The sequence below is a fragment of the Malaya genurostris genome, chromosome 3, assembly GCF_030247185.1.
Source record: "Malaya genurostris strain Urasoe2022 chromosome 3, Malgen_1.1, whole genome shotgun sequence".
In the NCBI taxonomy this organism is placed as follows: domain Eukaryota; kingdom Metazoa; phylum Arthropoda; class Insecta; order Diptera; family Culicidae; genus Malaya; species Malaya genurostris.
In genome coordinates, this window is record NC_080572.1 from 115,244,334 (window position 1) to 115,265,725 (window position 21,392).

Sequence of the window (21,392 nt, forward strand, 5' to 3'; positions counted from 1 at the left end):
CACTGTTTGGTGTGGTTTGTACGCTGGTGGAATCATTGGACCGTATTTTTTCAAAGATGCTGTTGGACGCAACGTTACAGTGAATGGCGATCGCTATCGTTCGATGTTAACAAACTTTTTGTTGCCAAAAATGGAAGAACTGAACTTGGTTGACATGTGGTTTCAACAAGATGGCGCTACATGCCACACAGCTCGCGATTATATGGCCATTTTGAGGGAAAACTTCGGAGAACAATTCATCTCAAGAAATGGACCGGTAAGTTGGCCACCAAGATCATGCGATTTGACGCCTTTAGACTATTTTTTGTGGGGCTACGTCAAGTCTAAAGTCTACAGAAATAAGCCAGTAACTATTCCAGCTTTGGAAGACAACATTTCCGAAGAAATTCGGGCTATTCCGGCCGAAATGCTCGAAAAAGTTGCCCAAAATTGGACTTTCCGAATGGACCACCTAAGACGCAGCCGCGGTCAACATTTAAATGAAATTATCTTCAAAAAGTAAATGTCATGTACCAATCTAACGTTTAAAATAAAGAACCGATGAGATTTTGCAAATTTTATGCGTTTTATTGTTTAAAAAAGTTCTCAAGCTCTTAAAAAAGCACCCTTTAAAACAAGAGTAACTAAAACACCTATTATTAATAACGAATCGTATGAACAACAAAGATGAAAGGCCAAAGGGTCAAAACACTTGTACTGTAAAATATTAATGTAATACACAAAAATAAGATTAATAAACAGATATTTATGCAAAAAAATTAGAAATAGCGTCATTTAAGTTAAAGCAGCTACTCTGAACGTACGAGACACCGTCAGCACGATGGCACCGAAAACCGGTAGAAAGGCAGATTTGTACGGTCACTAACACATTCAATTACGAACGGCAATGCGAAAGCGAAAGTGATGATGTTGAACACATCTTTATACTAGTATGGGGTCGTGTGAAAATATGCCATGCGAAACAGGGTTGCCATATATACAGGTTAATCTGTATTATTATTACTATCTTCGAACTTCATAGCTTCAATAAAAATAAACTACAAATTTGTCGTACCTAGCCTCCTATATTAGCAAATTAAAAAGGAATTGTTTCAAGTTTGGAATATATAGTTGTGGAATAGTAGCTGTTTAATGTAACTAATCTGTACTTTAATGTAGGTGCATCGCTTCAAACTCTATTAGTGAAAAAGAGGAAAGCTTGCACAATCCATATAATCAATCAACTAACTCATATTCGGAAAAGTGATGGAGCGTGTCAGTTTTTTCGTATTCACGACATCCAGTTATGTCTCTGACATTACCCACCCGCCTTTATCGAATTTCTTTTAACCAAATCAAAATTTGAAATCGTCCAGGATCCAAAAGAATACCCATTTCGTACACTTGAAATTTTGAAATACGGATTTTATATCTTTCATCATTTTCATTTTTTATATATTTTATATCAGTTTGGCTGAAACACACGTTCTCAACATTGATTCGCTTTCTCACGTTTGAATTTTTATTTACTTAACCTAATACATGTTTCTGAATTTTCGGGAATAGTAGTTTCGTAATACTCGTTAGAACATGGGATAAAGTTTATTTTAAGTATTGATTCGCTTCATCACGTTAAACTTAATAGTACTTGATCTTTACTGGGACGGAAATTATTTACTATTGTTTACTCCTATTTTTCAAAAAATCTTTTCTTTGTATTCCTATATTTTCATTTTACTCGAAATTTAGCACAATTCCAGAATTTTCTATTTTAAAATTTTGAGTATTAAAAGGATAAAATTTAAAATATATTTTAGCATTTTGCCACGTCAATTTTTCAACAAATTTCAAACCCAATTAATATGCTTAAACTTTTCTCATCAAGTAGAACAACAAGTTTGATTGATTTTTAGCTTATATTCATAAATTATATTACCGTAATCTAAAAAGCTTTCACACTTCTGGGAACAATTTGAATTCACAAATATTCTTCAAAATTTGAAACACTGACTATCAAATCTTGAATATTAAACACTTACTTTAACATTTTTTTTAGTTATAGAATCCATCATAAGGCTATAACCAATTTCAGTTATTTTCAAACATCAATTGTTCATTTTCAATTTACTATACATTTATAATTATTTTTAATTATTAAATGATGATTAAATGATGAAATATTAAATTCATACATTTGTGCATATAATTTGCTTATACGAAAAATTTCGTAAGCTATCAACTTCGGACTGCATAAAATTAATATGAAGTCATGTGCCCTCACTCGAGAGTTAATAGTTTTCGTAAATAACGAAAAAGTTTTACAAGCATTTGTGAATAAAATTAACAAATAGAAGTGTACAATTGAATTTTTCACATAAATGGAAGTTCAAATGTGATGAAACTCGTTAAAAACACAAAATCTGTGATTTCATGCTCTTAATAAATCGCCCAACCCTTTCTAACACATTTGAATATAATATTTATTCAAAGCCAAACTTGAAGACAGTTTAGGATATCTAGAAAATAAATTAATTTTTTACTTGATATCTTGTTTGTAATTAATTTAATTTAATGACGTTTCCCCCCACCTCGAATTTAGATTCTTACAACTGAACATTTTGTTAAACTTTCATCGAAATTTAATTTTCATTTGTTTCATAAACAAATCGAATTAATATTCTTAATATTTTGTATTGAATTCAAAAGATATTATTACTGGATTTGAAGAACAGATCCTTCGTTTTTTTTTAAATTTTGAGATAACGGTAGAATCTGCTTTTCAAACTTAGATGAATAATTTCCTTATCGTAATCTAAAATGCTATTCTACTCGCACTATTTTGCTTTAAAACTTAAAAGATTTTGAAATCTCTCGTTAAGCCATGACGAAAAAGTTTTCGATTATAATTATAACTCAAAGTCAACTCTGGTTTTTCATTTCTCAAATGTTAAAATTTGGATGCACATTAAATTTCATAAACTAACAACATTTGTTTGAACTAAAAAATCTACATGTTTTGTGCTATTAGTTTATCAATTACCAGTTCTTTAATTGAAAATTTAAAAAAAAATGATTCCACGTGAAATTTATCTTGATAACGAATTTCCACATTTGAATTTTATTGGGACATCAGTTCTAAAAAAATCGACTTTTATAACCACTTCACAACTTTCAATTTAAATCACTCAGTAACGAAATTAGGATTTTGACTATCAACAAAGTGCAGATCGCATATCGAAGAATATCACAACGCTACAAAAGGCTTTCTTTCCCAGCATTACTATTTCCACTGCATGAAATTTCAAAACATTAATAAATTTATAACTGAGATGTTGATTTTGAATGTCTATTAATCAGAATTCCAAACATTTAGTATTGAGCATTTTCCTAAAAATAATTAAGATTATTGATTGAATCCAAATGTTTTTGAAGTAATTCAAGCAGATCATTTGCCCTTATATTTTTACTTCAAAAATATAAATTAGAAAACTGAACACATTACAAATAATTTAATCACAGGTACATTTTCGTAAACTGAAAACTTTGGACTGCTTAAAATGAATCAGAAATTATATACCTTTTTAAATCTATGAACTCCCGAATTAACAATGTTTTTAAATAGTTTTATCGTATTTTTTATACAAAATTTTATGAGAATTTTATTTTCTCGATTATAACAACAGAATAGACTTTGAATTTCGACCTGCGATCTTTCAATAACTTCAAAATCAGATCTTTTTCTTTCGGCCATTGAAACTTATTTGCACACTATTGATTTAAATTGTTCAGCAATTTGTATTATTAACTACGAAGAAAGAGAGGATTATATATTGAGCAATATTACAGAAATTTACATAAATTTTTCAAACATTGAGAAATTTATGAAGCATACACAAGCATTAACTAGTATGTTCATTTTGATTTTTTTTAATATAAATTCTAAGCATTGATTTCTGATCATTTCCATAAGAGTTATAAGAAATTATTGGTTGCATCATGGAATGTTTTTGTACATATTCAGAATTCAGCAAATTTTTAAATCACATCCTATCTTACATATTGGAAAATATCATTTATTAACGTATTACCAAATGGTGATGTTTCAAAATATTGATTTTATTTGATTTGAATTTTGTGTATTATTTCGCTTTCAAAATAATTCTATTTTACGTCCTGCATAATTTAGCAATTGGTTCTAATGATTTGAAAACTAGAAATTTTGATTTTTAAAATATTTATCGTATTATTATAAAAATATGAACAGTACATTTTCGAAATTTTGAAAATTTGATTGTAACTCCTAGAAAAGTCAACTTGCTCGAAACTAGAAATCGTTTTGATGCGAAAATCGAGCAAACTATGAAAAAGATTAAATAAAAATAAGACTAGAAATATGATTAGAAATCCAAGTACAAAAATGTTTAGTACAGCTTGCTGTACATTATTTAAAAATACTTCCTGATCATTTGGAAGCACTTCCGCATCATTGGCTAATGCTTCCTGATCGCTTCGATCGGTTTCCTCATTATTCGGAAAGCTATTAGACAATGCTTGTTCTTCAGCAGCTTCAACTTCACTAGCTACAACTGCTTGCTGTGTATTTCATGTACTTGTATTATTTTCAAACATTTCATCAGTTTGAATTACCAAGCTAGCAGTATTACACCTCCTAGTAGGGCTGCGAATATACTTACCAACAGGTGATTGTATATTCTTAAATTTATTTGCCCTAGAGGTTTTCTTTTCCGGAAGAGCCAACTTTTTGTTCAAACTAGATTTATTAGCCCCATTGCTTGAATTTCTATTTGTAGGTACGTTTTCGGCTTTCTCTTCAATGTATCGAACGACTATCGATTGGATGTGGTCGTATTTGTAATTTTTCCCGGCCGAATGGTTTTTTTTCATGCCGATTCCGTTCCCTACACCATTTACATGCTTCATCGCACGATGTTCCGTTGAATGCATTGTTATTGTTGCTGTTCTCTTTTGAACAATCTTCCGCGCTCGAAGTTCGCTTCAATCACTTCTCCTACAGTGATTGTAACAACAAAACGAAGTGCACTGTTTATATAGATTTTTCGCTGTTATTTTTTGGCATCAAAAATGCCTTACTCTTCACTATATGGAGTTGGGTGTCAATTAAAAGTTTCAAAAATAGGCGCGTAACCTTTTTGTGTCATAATTTTGAACGTTAATAACTCGGTCATTTGTTGATGGATTGTTATAATTTAACAACCAATCGATTCGGAAACTTTTAACTTAAACATGTATGACGACGTCGTTTCAGTATTTCAATAGTATACTATTGAAAAAATGGTTGGAATCGACCTATGTTTTAATCCACCAATCCCTGTTGTACAAAATGACGTCAACTTCTTGTTCGGCATAGGAGGCTTTGCGTCATGCATGAAAAACACCGCATCATTATGCGTGGTATGAAGAGAAATCTATAAATATATGCTGCAAAATATTTCTTTGCCTAGTCGGTGCTTGACTGTGTATGAAACAAGTAGCTCGTCCAGTGAGGTGATGACTAGATTGTATATGCGTTCGCTCGTTGGATTGTCGCTTTTGCTGAATCTTCACTGTACGAGGCTTGGGTGTCAATTTAAAAAAATACAAAAATAACCGCGTAACCGACGACACGACCTGCTACTCGTCTATCGAAACTGTATCGCAAATTTAAATACCCCTCAGTAACTGGTAATGTCAAAACGAAAATGCCTGAAAAACTATTGAAACTGGCAACACAAGTTGATAGATTATTGATTTTAAATAACAGTTACCATAACCTTGGTTACTGCATATTGGAGACTTGGGAAATGTAAACAAAACAAACTGCCTCGAGTGGAATTATTATTAATTTTAATCGAAAAGAGGTCTTCGTTAAGGCTTGCTGGTGCTCGAACATATTAAAAATAACTTCCAGACAATTCAATAATCATGGATGTTTGTTAAATAGTTCAACGTAACCATACTTAGATCTATAATGACTATCTGCTATGTAAATGAGTTTTTAAATGGTGTTAAGTTTTGCAGTCATTCAATCCGTCATTGCGAAACTTTTTATCAGTCCTATCATCAGAATTTGGTATTGAAAGCATATTTGTTATTTTCTAGTGATTTGAGCTCTTCGCAAAGTGGGTGTATACTTTGATGAATATGAAAGGCACTTGAACAGCACGGGAATCTAATTTCTCAATGTATTAGATCTGATCGAAATTATAGGTTTTGAAGTGCACATCGAAAGCCAACAGTGCAAACAGGTCTCCTTCAAATAATTTGTTTATTTGTGTCTCAAACAGAAACCAGATTGTAACTACGGTCTACCGTAAGGCTGCTGGAACTTGTCGAAGTAGTCGAATGTAAAGAGTGTCGGATAGAATTTAACATTTCGTGAAGACTGGTACTAACTTCCGGGTTGGTTGACAGTATGTTAAGCAAAAGTGATGTGTTCCGGAAACTCGACTGGTTATTTCTAAAAAGAAAGACCATCATCATGGATGAGTTAGATGACTACACTGAAGATAGAGCTAATGGGTAGTTGTGGATGATATAGGATGACGCATCTCTGTCGCAACACTACTTCTAGTACCAGATTTAGTTATTGTACTATTGTGGTCGGTGTAAATCTAAAAAGAACGTTGAAACAAAATTTAAATTTATATAAACGTTTCACAACTTTCTCAAATGATTTGTTTATTTATAATAGCGCTCCTTGGTAACTAGTTCATAGCAACTTAAACAGTGTTGCTCAAGAAGTTTATTTTCATGATTATCGAGGGGTCGCTATATTTATGGTAACTGGCGGTAAATCACTCACGAACACTTTTTGTTCAGATTTTTCTTCGGAGTGCCTGGTCGTGTCGTCGGCGTAACCTTTTACTGTCATAGTTTTGAACGCTTAGAACTCAGTCATTTGTTGATGAATTTTTTATAATTTAACTACCAATCGATTCGAAATCATGGAACTTAAACTTATGCGGTAACGTCATTTAAGTATTTCAATTGCATTGGATGGAATTGACCTATGTTTCCACGAGCCAATGACAGTCTCAAACGAGCCTAAGTTTGTTAAAATCGGATCAGCCATCTCTGAGAAAAATTGAGCGCGTTCAAATACAACGCTTTTTGTCGGTTACGTCACTTATACAATCATATCTCCGGAACCAAAAGTCACAGCCACTTGATCTTCGAACTTGATCAATGGCCCAACAGTAGCTTTCAAACGAGTCCAAGTTTGTTCAAATCGGTTCAACCATCTCTGAGAAAATCGAGCGCGTTCAAATATCTTCGAAAAGTTCACACACATACACACACATACATACATATAGACACACACACACACACACACACACACACACACACACACACACACACACACACACACACACACACACACACACACACACACACACACACACACACACACACACACACACACACACACACACACACACACACACACACACACACACACACACAGACATTTTCCGATCTCGACGAACTGAGTCGAATGGTATATAACACTATGGGTCTCCGAGGCTCCGTTCGAAAGTCGGTTTTTCCAGCAATTCTAAAACCTTTCTATAGAGAAAGGCAAAAAATGCAAAAATAAGCGCGTAGCCTTTTTCTATCATAATTTTGAACGCTTAGAACTCAGTCATTTGTTGATGAATTTATATAATTTAACTACCAATCGATTCGAAAACATTTAACTTAAACCTTTGCGGTAACGTCATTTAAGTATTTCAATTGCATACCATTGAAAGATTGGATTGAATTGAACTATGTTTTCACGAGCCACGACAGTCTCAGTGAATGATGTCAAACTCTCGTCCGATTTGCGCAGTATGAACTATAGCACAAAAGGGAATCTAAAAATATATGCACGAATACATTTCTGCTTTAGTTTACCCATGGCTTATCTTGATTCTCCGGTAACTAGCAGGCCAACTTAGAATTATCGGCGATAGATTTTTCGAATCTAATTTGAAGCACTTGATTCGAAAAAGTTTAAAAATGTTTTAATTTGTCAACGGGTAGTTTACCTGCTGAAATCTCCATTTACATACGAACAACACGGTGGCGCGCAAATAAATTCAGTATAAAGTTGTGTTATGATGATAATCATACATAATTCTTTTTCATTAAATATGGCTAAATACAAAGAACTATCTCTCAGCATAATCCCTCAGACTCTATTATTAAACCAAATAATAATCGTTTAACCTAATTGAAGTATAAAGTATAATATTTTGGTCTAATCTTGCTTCCAAGAATCTTATAGAAGGGATCCCGACTAAGTGTAGCAAAAATAATGCAATGCAAATCGTTATGCAGTATCGATTTGAACAAGCTGTTGTCCCACCAGGAATAGAACGCTTCAAAAGATTTGGAACTTAGTACAAATAAGTTTCACCTACTCACATATATAGAATTATCAAATGCAATAAAATACAGTATTAAAGATAAAATCAAGACAAGCTGATCTGCGATTTTACATATATCATTTAAATCCTTACTAAACTCGGGTCACCGCCAGTTTCAGTTAAATTATCATTTACATCAAAACAACAAGTGTCTTATCACTACATGCGTTGTAACAATGACAAATTCGTTCATGTATTAATAAAATCAAGTTATAATATGATCAAGTTATAATATGAACAAAATTAAGGAATTTGGTTGCATATGCATTGGTTCCTTAATATGCAAAAGTGAAAATCAATGTAAGTAACAAAATATGTACTGCGGACTGTGTCACATATTTTCTTCCTTGTATTGCTGCCATTCTATTTTCAGACACTTTCCGAGGATTATCGACGCTTTTTAACGAAGGATCATTAAAATTACACTATTATACTGAGTTTATTGGTTGACGGTTATTCAAATTTTTCACATTCACATTTTTCGATCAAAATAATTAATATCTTCTCTAATCGCTGTTTATAAAATGATTGAGTTTGTACGTTATCTGTCTTGAAAATTATTATGATATAAAATCGTTTCATTTGTCCAGATTTATATGTTGAGGTTGCTCGTATCCAAAATTGATCTTTTAAGTAACTTTGAAATCATCATAATTGACTTTCATTTAAAGGATATTTTCCAAAAATTGTCAAATGTACAAATTTGTTGAAGGCATAAAATAGAGTAGAATCAATTGTTTTGAAAGAATCTAATTGTCATTTGGATCATTCGCCAAAAATGTAAACACTAAAAGCAGAGTAAGTTTGTAATTCTTCACTGTTTAATGAATCCACCATCATCTTTATTTTTGTATTAATTATGGGTTAACCTTAGAATTATTTCATTTTTAATGTAATCGTAATCGGTCGTGTCTTGCATACAACCCTCTAATTTTTCATCCCGGTTACTACGTTACCAGGGGTGTTGGTATCGAATGTTTATGTTTCATAACAATCATTTACTGTGCATACTTGTATCCAACGATTACTATGTTATTTGGATCGTGCGCTGATTGATTATTTTTCAACAGCAGTGACATTTCGCATTCCGACATTCTTCGTGTTACCAACTCATTCATACATATTCAGTGCTAAGTTTCCTATGACTCACATCTGTCTCAAATAACGTTGAACTGTTCACCGCACAGAAGAGCAAAGGGGTGAAAATTATTGGGCCGTCATCAAACTACAGTGGAATCAGTATTTGAGGATTACAGTAATAAAAAAAAATAACTTTTATTAAAACGAAGTTAACCGTATGAAAGTTGTAACTCGAATGGATAAAAAAAATGGACGCGAAGTAAGCGCGCCAACAAAAACGAACAAGGTAGGCGGTGTTGTCAGCCCGCGAGAAAATTTCCACTTTGACAGCACAGCTCTATCAAGCGAGTTGCCAGTCGCTGCACCTGTCAATACTCCTCCTCAGCGACTACTGCCGGACAATCCAAGCATACCAGCAAACTTCCGAAGCTTTACCTGGCCAAGCGCCTTGGTATGTAAATCCGCGACCATTTCGGTAGTTGGACAATACATCAGATTCAGCACCTGTGCATCACACAACTCTTTGATGTAACACTGCCGTGTCTCGATGTGTCTGGAACGCTTAGTTGTTCTTTCAGATGAAACAAACTTAATGCAGCTCTGGTTGTCCTCCCACAGTGGTATTGGCTTAGGTGATGGTTCTCCGAAATCTTCCAGCAAGTTCAGAAGCCAAACAGCCTCCTGGCTCGCCTCACTCAACGCCACGTACTCGGATTCCATGGATGATAACGTCACGAAATTCTGAAGACGGCTTATCCATGAAACAGCTCCTCCTGCGTACATGAAGACAGTTCCGTTGGTCGATTTTCGAGTTTTCAAGTCACCCGCCCAATCTGCATCTGAGTATCCCACCAGCTTTCCATCAGGATCTCCGTAACGTAACTGCCAATCCTTCGTTCCTTTTAAGTACCGTACAACTCGTTTTGCAGCCACCCAATCGGCATTCGTCGGAGCACACACGGATCTTCCCAAAATTGAAACGCTAGCAGCAATATCTGGTCTTGCACAGACAGCGATATACAACAACGCCCCCACAAGACTTCTGTACTGCGTGTTTGTTGTAGCAGTCATACCTTATTCAGCAATAAGTTTCAAGCATCCAGTAGATCGATTTCAATAATTACGCCAACAGTTATACAACCTATCGTTGGTTAACTTTGGCGCAACACCCTAATAAAATTTTCCCCTCATTTAAGTAGAATAATTCGTTGAGTCTCTCCTTAGAGTGAAATTCACGAAGATTCCTCGCGAATAATGTATGATGGAGGGGAGGAATGGCGCCAAGGATTGGTTAACCGAATAAAACAGTCAGTGGGGTCATTGATCGCCGAATTTGTCCGATGAAATTATGGGACAATACGTATTTCCGGTGAATTCGTACGAAATTACCTTCCCTAATCTGAGGATTTCCAATGCTAGTTTATTTCGTCCCAGTCCGCCAAACTTAGTGGAAGCTTCGCGTAGTTGTCCGGTGTTAGTTTCAGATAGGTAATAAAGTGACGTATTATTACGTAAAGTTTCCCTAAATATTTGTCTCCCTCATTTGCTTAGATTAGTGATTGCTAAGATAGTAGTGATTTCCACGATAAGTAGTGCGTGTAAAGAATAGTGCGTGCGAAGTAAAACAAGAATAAGGTAAATTTGCTCAAATCGTGCCATTGACCTCACCAATGTGCTAATGACCCCGTCTGCATCAGCCAGACGGCATTCGTTTCTTTTCATCTATTCTACGCAGCTACGACCAAAGAGAGGAAGGAAGCAAGCACCGTACGCGGGCCAGAGTCCACCAACGGACGAAAATTCAAAACTCCGGCAACCGTTACACCGCCGGAAAAAGTCGGTCCGTCAACTGACCGTTAGTAGCAGCCAGCGAACGTCGGCCAGAATCGGTGTAGTAGATCACCGGTTACGTGAATACCCAGAATCGTCATCACCGCCATCACCAATAAAACGACGATCGACTCAGCAGCCACCACCAACAGTAAGCAGCAGACGCAGAAACCACTGGTGAGTCCGTATCGTTCTTGCTAGATAGTGGGGCGGCGTCCACTGAAGACGCCCCCGTGATTCAAAACCGTTTTAAGTGCACTATAAATAAAATCCCGTTTAAAAACGGAAGTAGGGACGCGTCCATAAATTGAGGGTTGTATGTCGGCCATCATGTTTTTGTGGCACCATTTTTGAACGCCACACATAACCCATTTTATTAGTCACCCGAGTGCGAAGCACATCTCATTGCTGGAGCCGTGGAGTGACGTCGTCGCCTGAGAAAGTGGGGGAGGAAAGCACAAATGGTCAATGAGCACAAGTAGGGAGAGAAATCACGCACGCACATAGGAGATAGGCTAGATAGGAAATTAGAAAATCCAATACAGACATGCAATATAAAGTCTAACCGTTTTTCGTTAATAAATGACTATTTATTTCAATGCCTGAACGTAGCTCAATTGTAATCGTAACACTACAGGTATTTGGTGAGGTTTTCCGTATGTTTGCGTCACTTCGTTAGAGCTTTTTCGTTGATGGCTGTCTTCCGCTCAGCGGAATTTGAATGTGTGCTGTAAGTTCAGCTTCCATTAGGTTTACGCTATCTGGTGGCAGATAGCTGCACTGCCCATGATGATAATGTTAGGCACGGGTAACTTTCTCACCGTTGATTGTCTGAGGGTAATGAGGTTTCGGTGATTGCTGCTGACTGATAATAGGGTCATCTACCCGTCTTTGGAGACTAGTTTTTGGTTAGCCTAACTTGACCGATCCTGATTCATTTTTTTTCGTTGACCTTCTTCGGGAACTCGCCCTAAGGAGAGTCTCATCCGGGCAAACACATCGTGGCGTGCAGTCTTCCTTATAGGGAAGTGGCGCTATAAACTGCACGCTGGTTAGGGATCGGCAAGGGTCGGCTACAGTAAGTAGTCGTAAGTAGAGGACTATCTTCTCGTGTTTTGGTGAATCCACCCTCCATCGGGGTTTTCGCACATTTTGCATCAGCCAAACCAAATCTCTCTGCTACTCGATCGATGTAGCTCTCCAGGGTAATGCCGTACATGCCACTCTCGTTCTTGATTTCCATACCCAGGAAATAATTCGCATCTCCCAGGTTGGTCATCTCAAACTCCTGACTCAGCGCTGTGTAGATCTTTTCGATCTCCTCCTCGCTTTCACAACCAATCAAAATGTCGTCGACGTAGACCAACAAATAAATACGCTTCCCGTTGACCACCTTCGTGTAAAGACACGGATCAGCTCGACTCTGTTCAAACTTCAGGCCCATGAACACGGAGTGCAGGCGATTGTTCCAGCAACGAGCAGATTGTTTAAGTCCGTAGATGCTCTTCTTCAATCTACAAACACTATTTTCTTTTCCTTTGATCACGTAGCCAGTCGGTTGACGCATGTAGATCTCCTCTTCTAGCACTCCGTATAGATATGCCGTCTTTACGTCGAAGTGCTTCAGTTTCAGCTTCCGTTTAGCTGCGATCGCTAAAAAACTCTCAACGTAGCCAGCTTGGTTACAGGCGCGAAAACTTCGTCGTAGTCTTCTCCATACTTTTGACAAAATCCTTGTGCCACTAAACGAGCTTTGTATTTCACGGCTTCTCCAACAGCATTGCGTTTGATCTTGTAAACCCACTTACATCCCACTGTTTTCCTCCCAGCAGGAAGGTCTACCAGCTCCCAGGTACGGTTGTCCATGTGCGATTTCAGCTCTTCTATCATTGCGGTTCTCCACTCAGCACTCTTTTCGCAGTCCAAAGCTTCTTGAAACGTTATCGGTTCCATCTCCTCCTCTGGGAGAAGAGTGCTCGCCACGAAAAGTTCTTCGATCAAGCGACGTGGAGCTATACCCTTCGTAGGCCTCAAAGATTTTCTTGCTGCTATGAGAGAATCGGAAAACGACGAATTTGCTTCAGTTGCATTCTCGTACATAGAATCATCCAAATCCGATTCCGCTACCTCTTCTGGAGCTATCTCGGGGTTTTCTTTAGTGTCTTCGACGTTCGTATCTCCTAGAGATATGATGACCTCACCAGAACTTTTTATTTGGGGTGAAACTGCCACTTCCACAGATTTCGTGCTATTGCGGATCCAGTCAACTCGACGAATTTCGCGTCTCGACTTATTACGATGGTATCATCCTTAATATCCAGAAAACGATATGCTTTCCTTGTGGGCACACGGGTTCCCACGTACAGGTTAAAAACAGCGGAAATACTTCCCAAGAACGGAACAACCGGGAATTGCGTGAGTTAAAAGGAATAAAAAGTTTACACGGGACCGGTTAGTGTACACGTCTTTATTCGTCGCTTTTCTATTGAACAGTAACAGGTTTTATTCACAGCTTTTGTTTCTCTTGCTTGTGTTGCCAGCAATGCTTCCAGAGACGGCGTTAGCTAAAACATCGCTCCCACTTTATTATAGCTGACATTCTTTCCCTCAGCATATCCCACGAACACGAGCTTGATTGCTTTGGCGTCTAGCTTTCTCCGTTTCTCCTTTGGAACGTGCACATACGCCTCAGAGCCGAAAATGCGCAGATAAACGTACGAAGGTTTTCTACCGTGCCACAACTCGTAGGGCGTCTTCTCAAGAACAGACAAAGGTAGGCGATTTTGCAGGTAGTTCGCCGTGCATAACACCTCACCCCAGTATTTCTTGTCCAATCCCGCTTCCAAGAGTAAACACCGCACCATTTCCACCTCGTATCGATTCTTCCTTTCCGCTTTACCGTTCTGCTGCGGAGAATACGGCGCCGTTTGCTGCAGAATAATCCCGTTCTCAGCCAGGAACTTCCTGAATATCGTACTCGAATATTCTCCTCCTCCATCCGTACGGATGACCCTAGGAAAACGTCCGAACTGGTTTTTCACCATTGCACAATATTCCCGTACCGTTGAGTCCACATCAGACTTCGCCTTCAACAGATACACCACAGTATACCCACTAAAATCGTCGATCATCGTAACGTAAAACCGGTTTCCACTGGGTGTCGAAACTTCCATCGGGCCACCAACGTCCGAATGGACCAGATCACCAATCGCAGACGATTTGCTCTCGGAACGCTTGGGAAACGTTATTCGATTCATCTTGCATTCCAAACAAATACCACAAACCGTTTCTACATCACACCTCTGTAATTTCAGGCCGAATCCCAAATCGTTTCGCACAATCTTCGAAATCACCTCCGGATTACGGTGTCCAAACCTACGATGCCACAAATGCTCGCACAACTCAGGATGCTTCAGGGTGCTCACCATTGCCTGCTCGGGAAATTGCTTCAAGCTATATAAACCTCCGCTTCTCTCGCCCACCAGTACAGCTTCCTGTTTACGTAGGACTCGACAAGCATCTTTCTCGAAAACAACACGATACCCGAGATCACAGATCTTGCCAACGGACAGCAAGTTTCCGGCCAGAGTCGGTACATGGTACACATCGTTCAGTGTAACGTTCGCTTGGAGTCCATTTCCCGTAACCGATACGACTTTTCCAATACCCGAACCACCGGACTTGATTCGAGTGCCATCAGCCAAACAAATTTCCACTGACTTGTTTTGGCTCACATTGTTCAGCAAGCTAGCGTCACTCGTCATGTGCAACGTCGCCCCGGAATCCAAATACCATTTGCTGGTATCACACGGAGTAGCAGCAGCCAAACATATTTCAACCGCACTCGGCACTTCAACGGCCAAATTTGTTATTATTATTATTATATCGTTTATTTACCCCCGGTTTTAACCTAATAATGGTCGTTCACCGGGTAGGCCAAATTTGCTTTTCTAGCATCCTTTTTGTCACTATCCGATTTGTCCAGCAGAAATTTTGAACACTCGCGACGATAATGTCCCGGTAGATGGCAGTAGTGGCAAACAACTTCTTTCTTTTTCTTCTCAATTTTGTTCTTACCACTCACAATTTTCAAAGCCTTTTCTTTGCTTTCTTCAACACTTTCACAGGCTTGTCTACGACGCCATTCTTCACGCAATTTGCTCTTCTCAAAGTATACAGTCACTTCCGCTTCCGGTCGATTCTCGATCACATTGATCAGAATACCGTACGACATCGGAAGGCTCGAAAGAATCAGCGCCATAAACACTCTGTCCTTTAGTCCTTCTCCCATCACTTCTAACTGGTTATGCAACACTGTCATCTCATTGAGATGCTCCAACAGGTTGCCCTCCTCCGATAACCGCATCAAACACAATTTTCGCAAAACGTGCAGCGTCGAAGATAACGATGATTCCTCATGAATTTTCTTCAATGTATCCCACATTTCTTTCGCGGTGGTCTTCCGGATAATATGCACCAGTTGCGTGTCCTCCACAGCCAAACCGATCATCGCGCGAGCTTTTCCGTCTTTCAGGATCCACTCCGTTTTCGGCTCTTCAGGCTTAGCGGCCAGAACAACATCCAGCAAACTCTACTTCAGCAGGAACAGTTCCATTTTGAACTTCCACACGGCGAAATTATGGTCATTCAATTTATCGAACGACACTTTTGCGTCCGCCATTTTTTTTCACTTGCACCGGATCCGCAAAATCTTTTGCACTTCAAAAACGGTTCGACCTTTTATTTCACTATCCTCGATACTGCTGGGCCCATAACCTATTGGGCCGTCATCAAACTACAGTGGAATCAGTATTTGAGGATTACAGTAATAAATAAAATAACTTTTATTAAAACGATGTTAACCGTATGAAAGTCGTAACTCGAATCTCGAATGGATAAAAAAAATGGACGCGAAGTAAGCGCGCCAACAAAAACGAACAAGGTAGGCGGTGTTGTCAGCCCGCGAGAAAATTTTCACTCTTGACAGCACAGCTCTATCAAGCGAGTTGCCAGTCGCTGCACCTGTCAATAAATATAAATAAGCAATACTCTTGGAAACCCCGAATCTACAAATTCATTCTACGTTGCTGTTGTTCATCGTTTGTTTTCGTTTTGTACATCCGTTCGTTTTTTGCCGTACTGCTTGAATTGGGTAGAATGGCTTCACAGTGACGATCATTGGATTTCCCATTTTCCTCCATTTTGGAAAAATGGTTATTCAAGGTTATTTTTAAGATGACAAAGATGAAAAAACTTTTTTAGAGGTATGACCCCATTACTTCAAAATTTCGAAAAATGTTTTACTATTTTTATTACTACAGGCACACTAATTACAAATTATTTTTAACCTCCTCGACAAATTGTTTTGGTGCTCGATAATTATAATGCTCCATACCGAGATTGATTATTATCATTTCATCGTACGCTACAGCTATTCTCAAACATTCTTCCGTCGATAGCTGAAAGGATCGGGCCAAAGGATCAACATCCGCCATGCGAAACGTCAGCTCGGTAAGCTCATCACGTCTTTCAGGTGGATACAGATTTTCGATGCCCCGACGACAGTACTTTTGACGCATCGAAAATATATGACGAATAACTTTCTCCACAACATCAAAGTGAACGGTGGTGAGACTTTTTTTCAGCGGGATGATGGTGACTACGCCTACATCAACGTCCGGTTTGGGTACAAATGCTTTTCCGGGTATGAGAAATTTCGTTTTTGCCCGACTCCAGATTTGATTCATTACTGGAGAAGTTCCTTTGAAGCTGTAACGTTGGCAGAAAACGTCTGTCCTTCTCAACAACAAGTTGGCGTGGAAACATTCTAATGATAGATCGGGTTATGCCTCCTGGGCCAGGCCCAACCTCCAACACGTAATCATCAGCTATGTTTCCCGCAGCACGCACAATTTTATTAGTTAACCTTTAGTCCATTAGGAAATTTGGCGATATTTGTTTGATTGCTCTCAGCTTGTACAATCGCACTAAATCACGGATTGTTGGCAATGGTGGAAGTCGAGCACCAGACTTGGCAATCGAATTAACAGCAGTTGATTTTTCACAAAAATAATCTGAATAAGTAAAATGATTAAGTTTCATGTATGCAAGATTATGAAATTGCAACTTACTATATAACTGAAATGGGAACAGGGTAAATTTATATTGTTTCTCCGGCAAATCTACTTTTCGTGATTCTTCGAAATCGCCTGAAAATGTCTCTTGTTTTACCGATAGCATTGAATACAGGTAGGTACCAAGTACGGTACCTCCCAGTACTAGCACGGTAATTTTATTGTTTCTCCGTTGACGTTGCAATTTCTCAACACGTTGTAGGTTCTGCTGTTCTATTAAACGTATGAAATCATTTTCTGATTTTTTCAATTTACGGCTACTGTCGTCAATTTTGAAATTAGACTGGTTTGTTTTCATCAGGAAACGCCAGCATTAAACACGATTCAGACGATCAATCAACTTCGATCGACGTCAAGATTGAGTTTAAGTTTTTAGCCGAATATTACTCATGTACCTGACGTCAAAATGTTCCGTAAACTCGACGTTGTCTCCCTTCATATAAATTGCTTAAAATTAATGTTCTTGTTCCGTAAACGTTCCTAACCGATGATAGTCGCCTGATGCCACGTGTGAATCACTCTAACATATATATTTACATCAGGAAATATATTGGCCACCCATATTGCAACCGTTCATATTTTATCGGCAACCCAGCGTTCATATTTTATCGGGCATAGAAACCTCCATATTCGATTATTAAACTAATTGAGTATATCAAAAAAATCAATATAAATAATCGAGTATTCGAAAAAACCCCACCTAATCGATTAAAATTTAATCGATTAGTTCGCAAATTATAATCGATTATAGACTATCCGAGTAATTCGAAAAATCCGACATCCCTACATGCACATTAAATGGACGTCAGCATTTCATAAGGTCGCATAAAGTAATGGGAGATACACTAAAAATTATTTGGCACGCATGGCTGCCAGACGGCTAAATAAACGCCAGAGATGCCATTTATACAGATTTATCTGTATTATACAGATTTTTACATACGCATACAGAGTACAGATTTGATACAGATTTCCTAAATTTAATACGAATCTCCCAAGAAGCAAAAATAAAACTTTTTCGTATGAACAATCTACACTCTCGTTGAACATAACTCAAAATTGAGTGACACACCACTCAAATTCATTAAAAAGTGCACGTACTCTGAACTTGAATTACCATCTATCTACTCATTTTGGAGTAAGGAACGAAGCTGTCAAAATTTGAGTATATTTTACTCAAAACCTTACTTTCGTAACATTTCAACCTTGGACTGCATAAAATTGATCAGAAATAATGTGCCTGCACTCAAAATTAGGTTTTCAAACTTCAAATCTATAATTCCATTCAAAACAAAACGTTTTGTTTTCAACGCTTCTATAAGTTCTTTGGACACATTATATTTAATTCATTCAGCAAAAATTGGATCATTCAAGATCCATAAAACAAAGATACCTTTATCAGGAAATAAAGCCTTGACATCATCTTTATACTCCATCGTAACAATTTTCCTTGCCGGAAATTCATAAAGAATAAACAATGATGTTGTTTGTGAACATTATACTATAAATATCTAACAGAAGCGGTTTTGCTTACTTGTTCAACTTTTCCGTTTTAAGTTTTATTTATTTCATTATTTTAGTTTAATTTATTTCAGTAACGATCTTATATTTGTATTCATTTTCAAATATTGTGTAATTTTTTTTCCCTGAAATACTTTTTCTGAACATTTATTCGTTTTCTCACCTTTGCACTTTTATTTACTCAACCTAATACATGTTCCTAACCCTTCAGAAACAGTAGTTTTGAAAAACTAGACAGAACTATTTGTTGGCGCACTTCTCATCGTTTATGCGATAATGTTTGTTTTAAGAATTGATTCGCATCCTCACTTTTAACATAGTTATAATGGTATCTTTGAGGATACCGAAATTATTCAATATATTTTATCTTAGTTTATAAAAAGTTTTTTTTTTTGCACAAGCACATGTTTTCATTTTACTCCCAATTATTCATAATTCCAGAATTTTTATATATCCAAACATTAAATATTCAATACTTTTCACAGTCTTCTCCACTTCATTCTGATATTTTTTAAACAAATTTCAAATCGAATTAAATTTTTCGAACTTTTGTCATCAAATAAAACAATTAATTCGGTTGTAGTTTTTTAGCTTACATTCATAAATTATATTATCGTAATCTATGAATTTGCAGTATTTAAAATTTTTAATATTGCACATTTATCTTCATTATTTTTCTAAAGGTAAAATTTTTCATAGTGCCATAACGAATAAACTTTGAACATTAAATTAATTTCCAAAATCCAGAAGTTAATTTTCAAGATTCTTTTAAAAATTTATGATTTAGTCCTTACCGTCAATTCATGAAGTATAAATAATGAGGTTGTTTATGAATTTGAATGTCAAACATTAAACTATAATTATCTAACGAAAGTGGTTTTCCTTGCTTTTTGAACTTTTTAGTTTAATTTGTTTCATATAAACAAAAGTTCAAATGTGATAGAACCCGTTAAAAGCACAAAATCTACGATTTTATGATTTTAATCGCCCGCCCAACCCTTTCTATCATATTTGAACTTTGAATACTCATTCTTTCGAATTTCTTTTAACCAACTCAAAATTTGAAGATCGTCGTGTACTTTTTATATGAAACTGTATTCGATCTTATATCTGTATTAATTTTAATTGAAATTTTATTTACTTAACCTAATACATGTTCCTACCTTTCGGGAACCGTAGTTTTTAAATATTAGAACTAATTGTTGGCGTACTTTTCATCGTTTTTGCGATAATGTTTCTTCTAAGAATTGATTCGCTTCTGTACTTGGAACTTAATTGTATTTGATCTTTGGTGGTACCGAACTTATTCAGTATAGTTTCGTCTAACCTTTCAAAAATTATTTTTATCATATACATATATTTTTATTTTACTCGCAATTTAGTACAATTCCAGATTTTTTTCAACTCTGAGTATTGAACATTCAGTTTTCAATATATTTTACCATCTTCTCCATATCAACCTGTTAATTTTGAAACATATTTCAATTCGAATTAATCTTTTAATCTTTTGTGTACTTGAAATCTAGTATTTTTCAATATTGTTCTGTTATTTCTAATATTTTTTCAGATGGGAAATTTCTTCACACTTAATCTTTAATTTAATAAAACAGTTAAAGTCGCTAATAAAATGAAACAAACAAACAATAATAAGGATATTTGTGAATTTGAATGTCAAACTTTTAACTATACATATCTAACAAAAGTGTTTATGCTCACTTGTTGAACTTTTCCGTTTTTAGTTCAATTTATTTCAGATAAACGAAAGTTCGAATGTAATAAAGCCCGTTAAAAGCACAAAATCGAAGATTCTATGCTCTTAATCGCCCGCCCAACCCTTTCTATCACATTTGAACTCTAAATACCTGTTTTTTCGAAATTCTTTTAGCCAAATCAAACTTTGAAGATCGTCCAGAATTCAACAGAATACTTATTTTCTGAAACCGTATTCGAATTTCGTATACTTTTAATTTCAAGTAACAATCTTATATTTGTATTCATTTTCATGTTTTGTATACTTTTCATCTTTTTGGCTGAAATACTTGTTCTGAACATTTATTCGTTTTCTCACCTTTGAACTTTTATTTACTTAACCTTATACATATTCCTAACCCTTCAGAAACAGTAGTTTTGAAATACTAGACAGAACTATTTGTTGACGCACTTCTCATCGTTTATGCGATAATGTTTGTTCTAAGAGTTGATTCGCTTCCTCACTTTTAACTTAATTATAATGGTATCTTTGAGGATACCGAAATTATTCAATATATTTTATCCTAGTTTATAAAAAGTTTTTTTTTTTGCACAAGCACATGTTTTCATTTTACTCCCAATTAGGCATAACTCCAGAATTTTTATATATCCAAACATTAAATATTCAATACATTTCACCGTCTTCTCCACTTTAATCTGGTATTTT

The 21,392-nt window shown here is 36.4% G+C and overlaps 1 protein-coding gene and 1 pseudogene across 1 annotated transcript; both read right to left on the minus strand.

Annotated features, from left to right (window-relative positions):
* Positions 1-9,872: 9,872 nt before the first annotated feature.
* Positions 9,873-10,562, minus strand: LOC131433938 (uncharacterized). Its single transcript, XM_058600559.1, has one exon. The coding sequence runs from the start codon at positions 10,560-10,562 to the stop codon at positions 9,873-9,875; it is 690 nt and encodes a 229-aa protein (XP_058456542.1).
* A 6,038-nt stretch (positions 10,563-16,600) lies between these two features.
* LOC131435474 (dimethyladenosine transferase 1, mitochondrial-like) lies at positions 16,601-19,532 on the minus strand (annotated as a pseudogene).
* Positions 19,533-21,392: the final 1,860 nt, after the last annotated feature.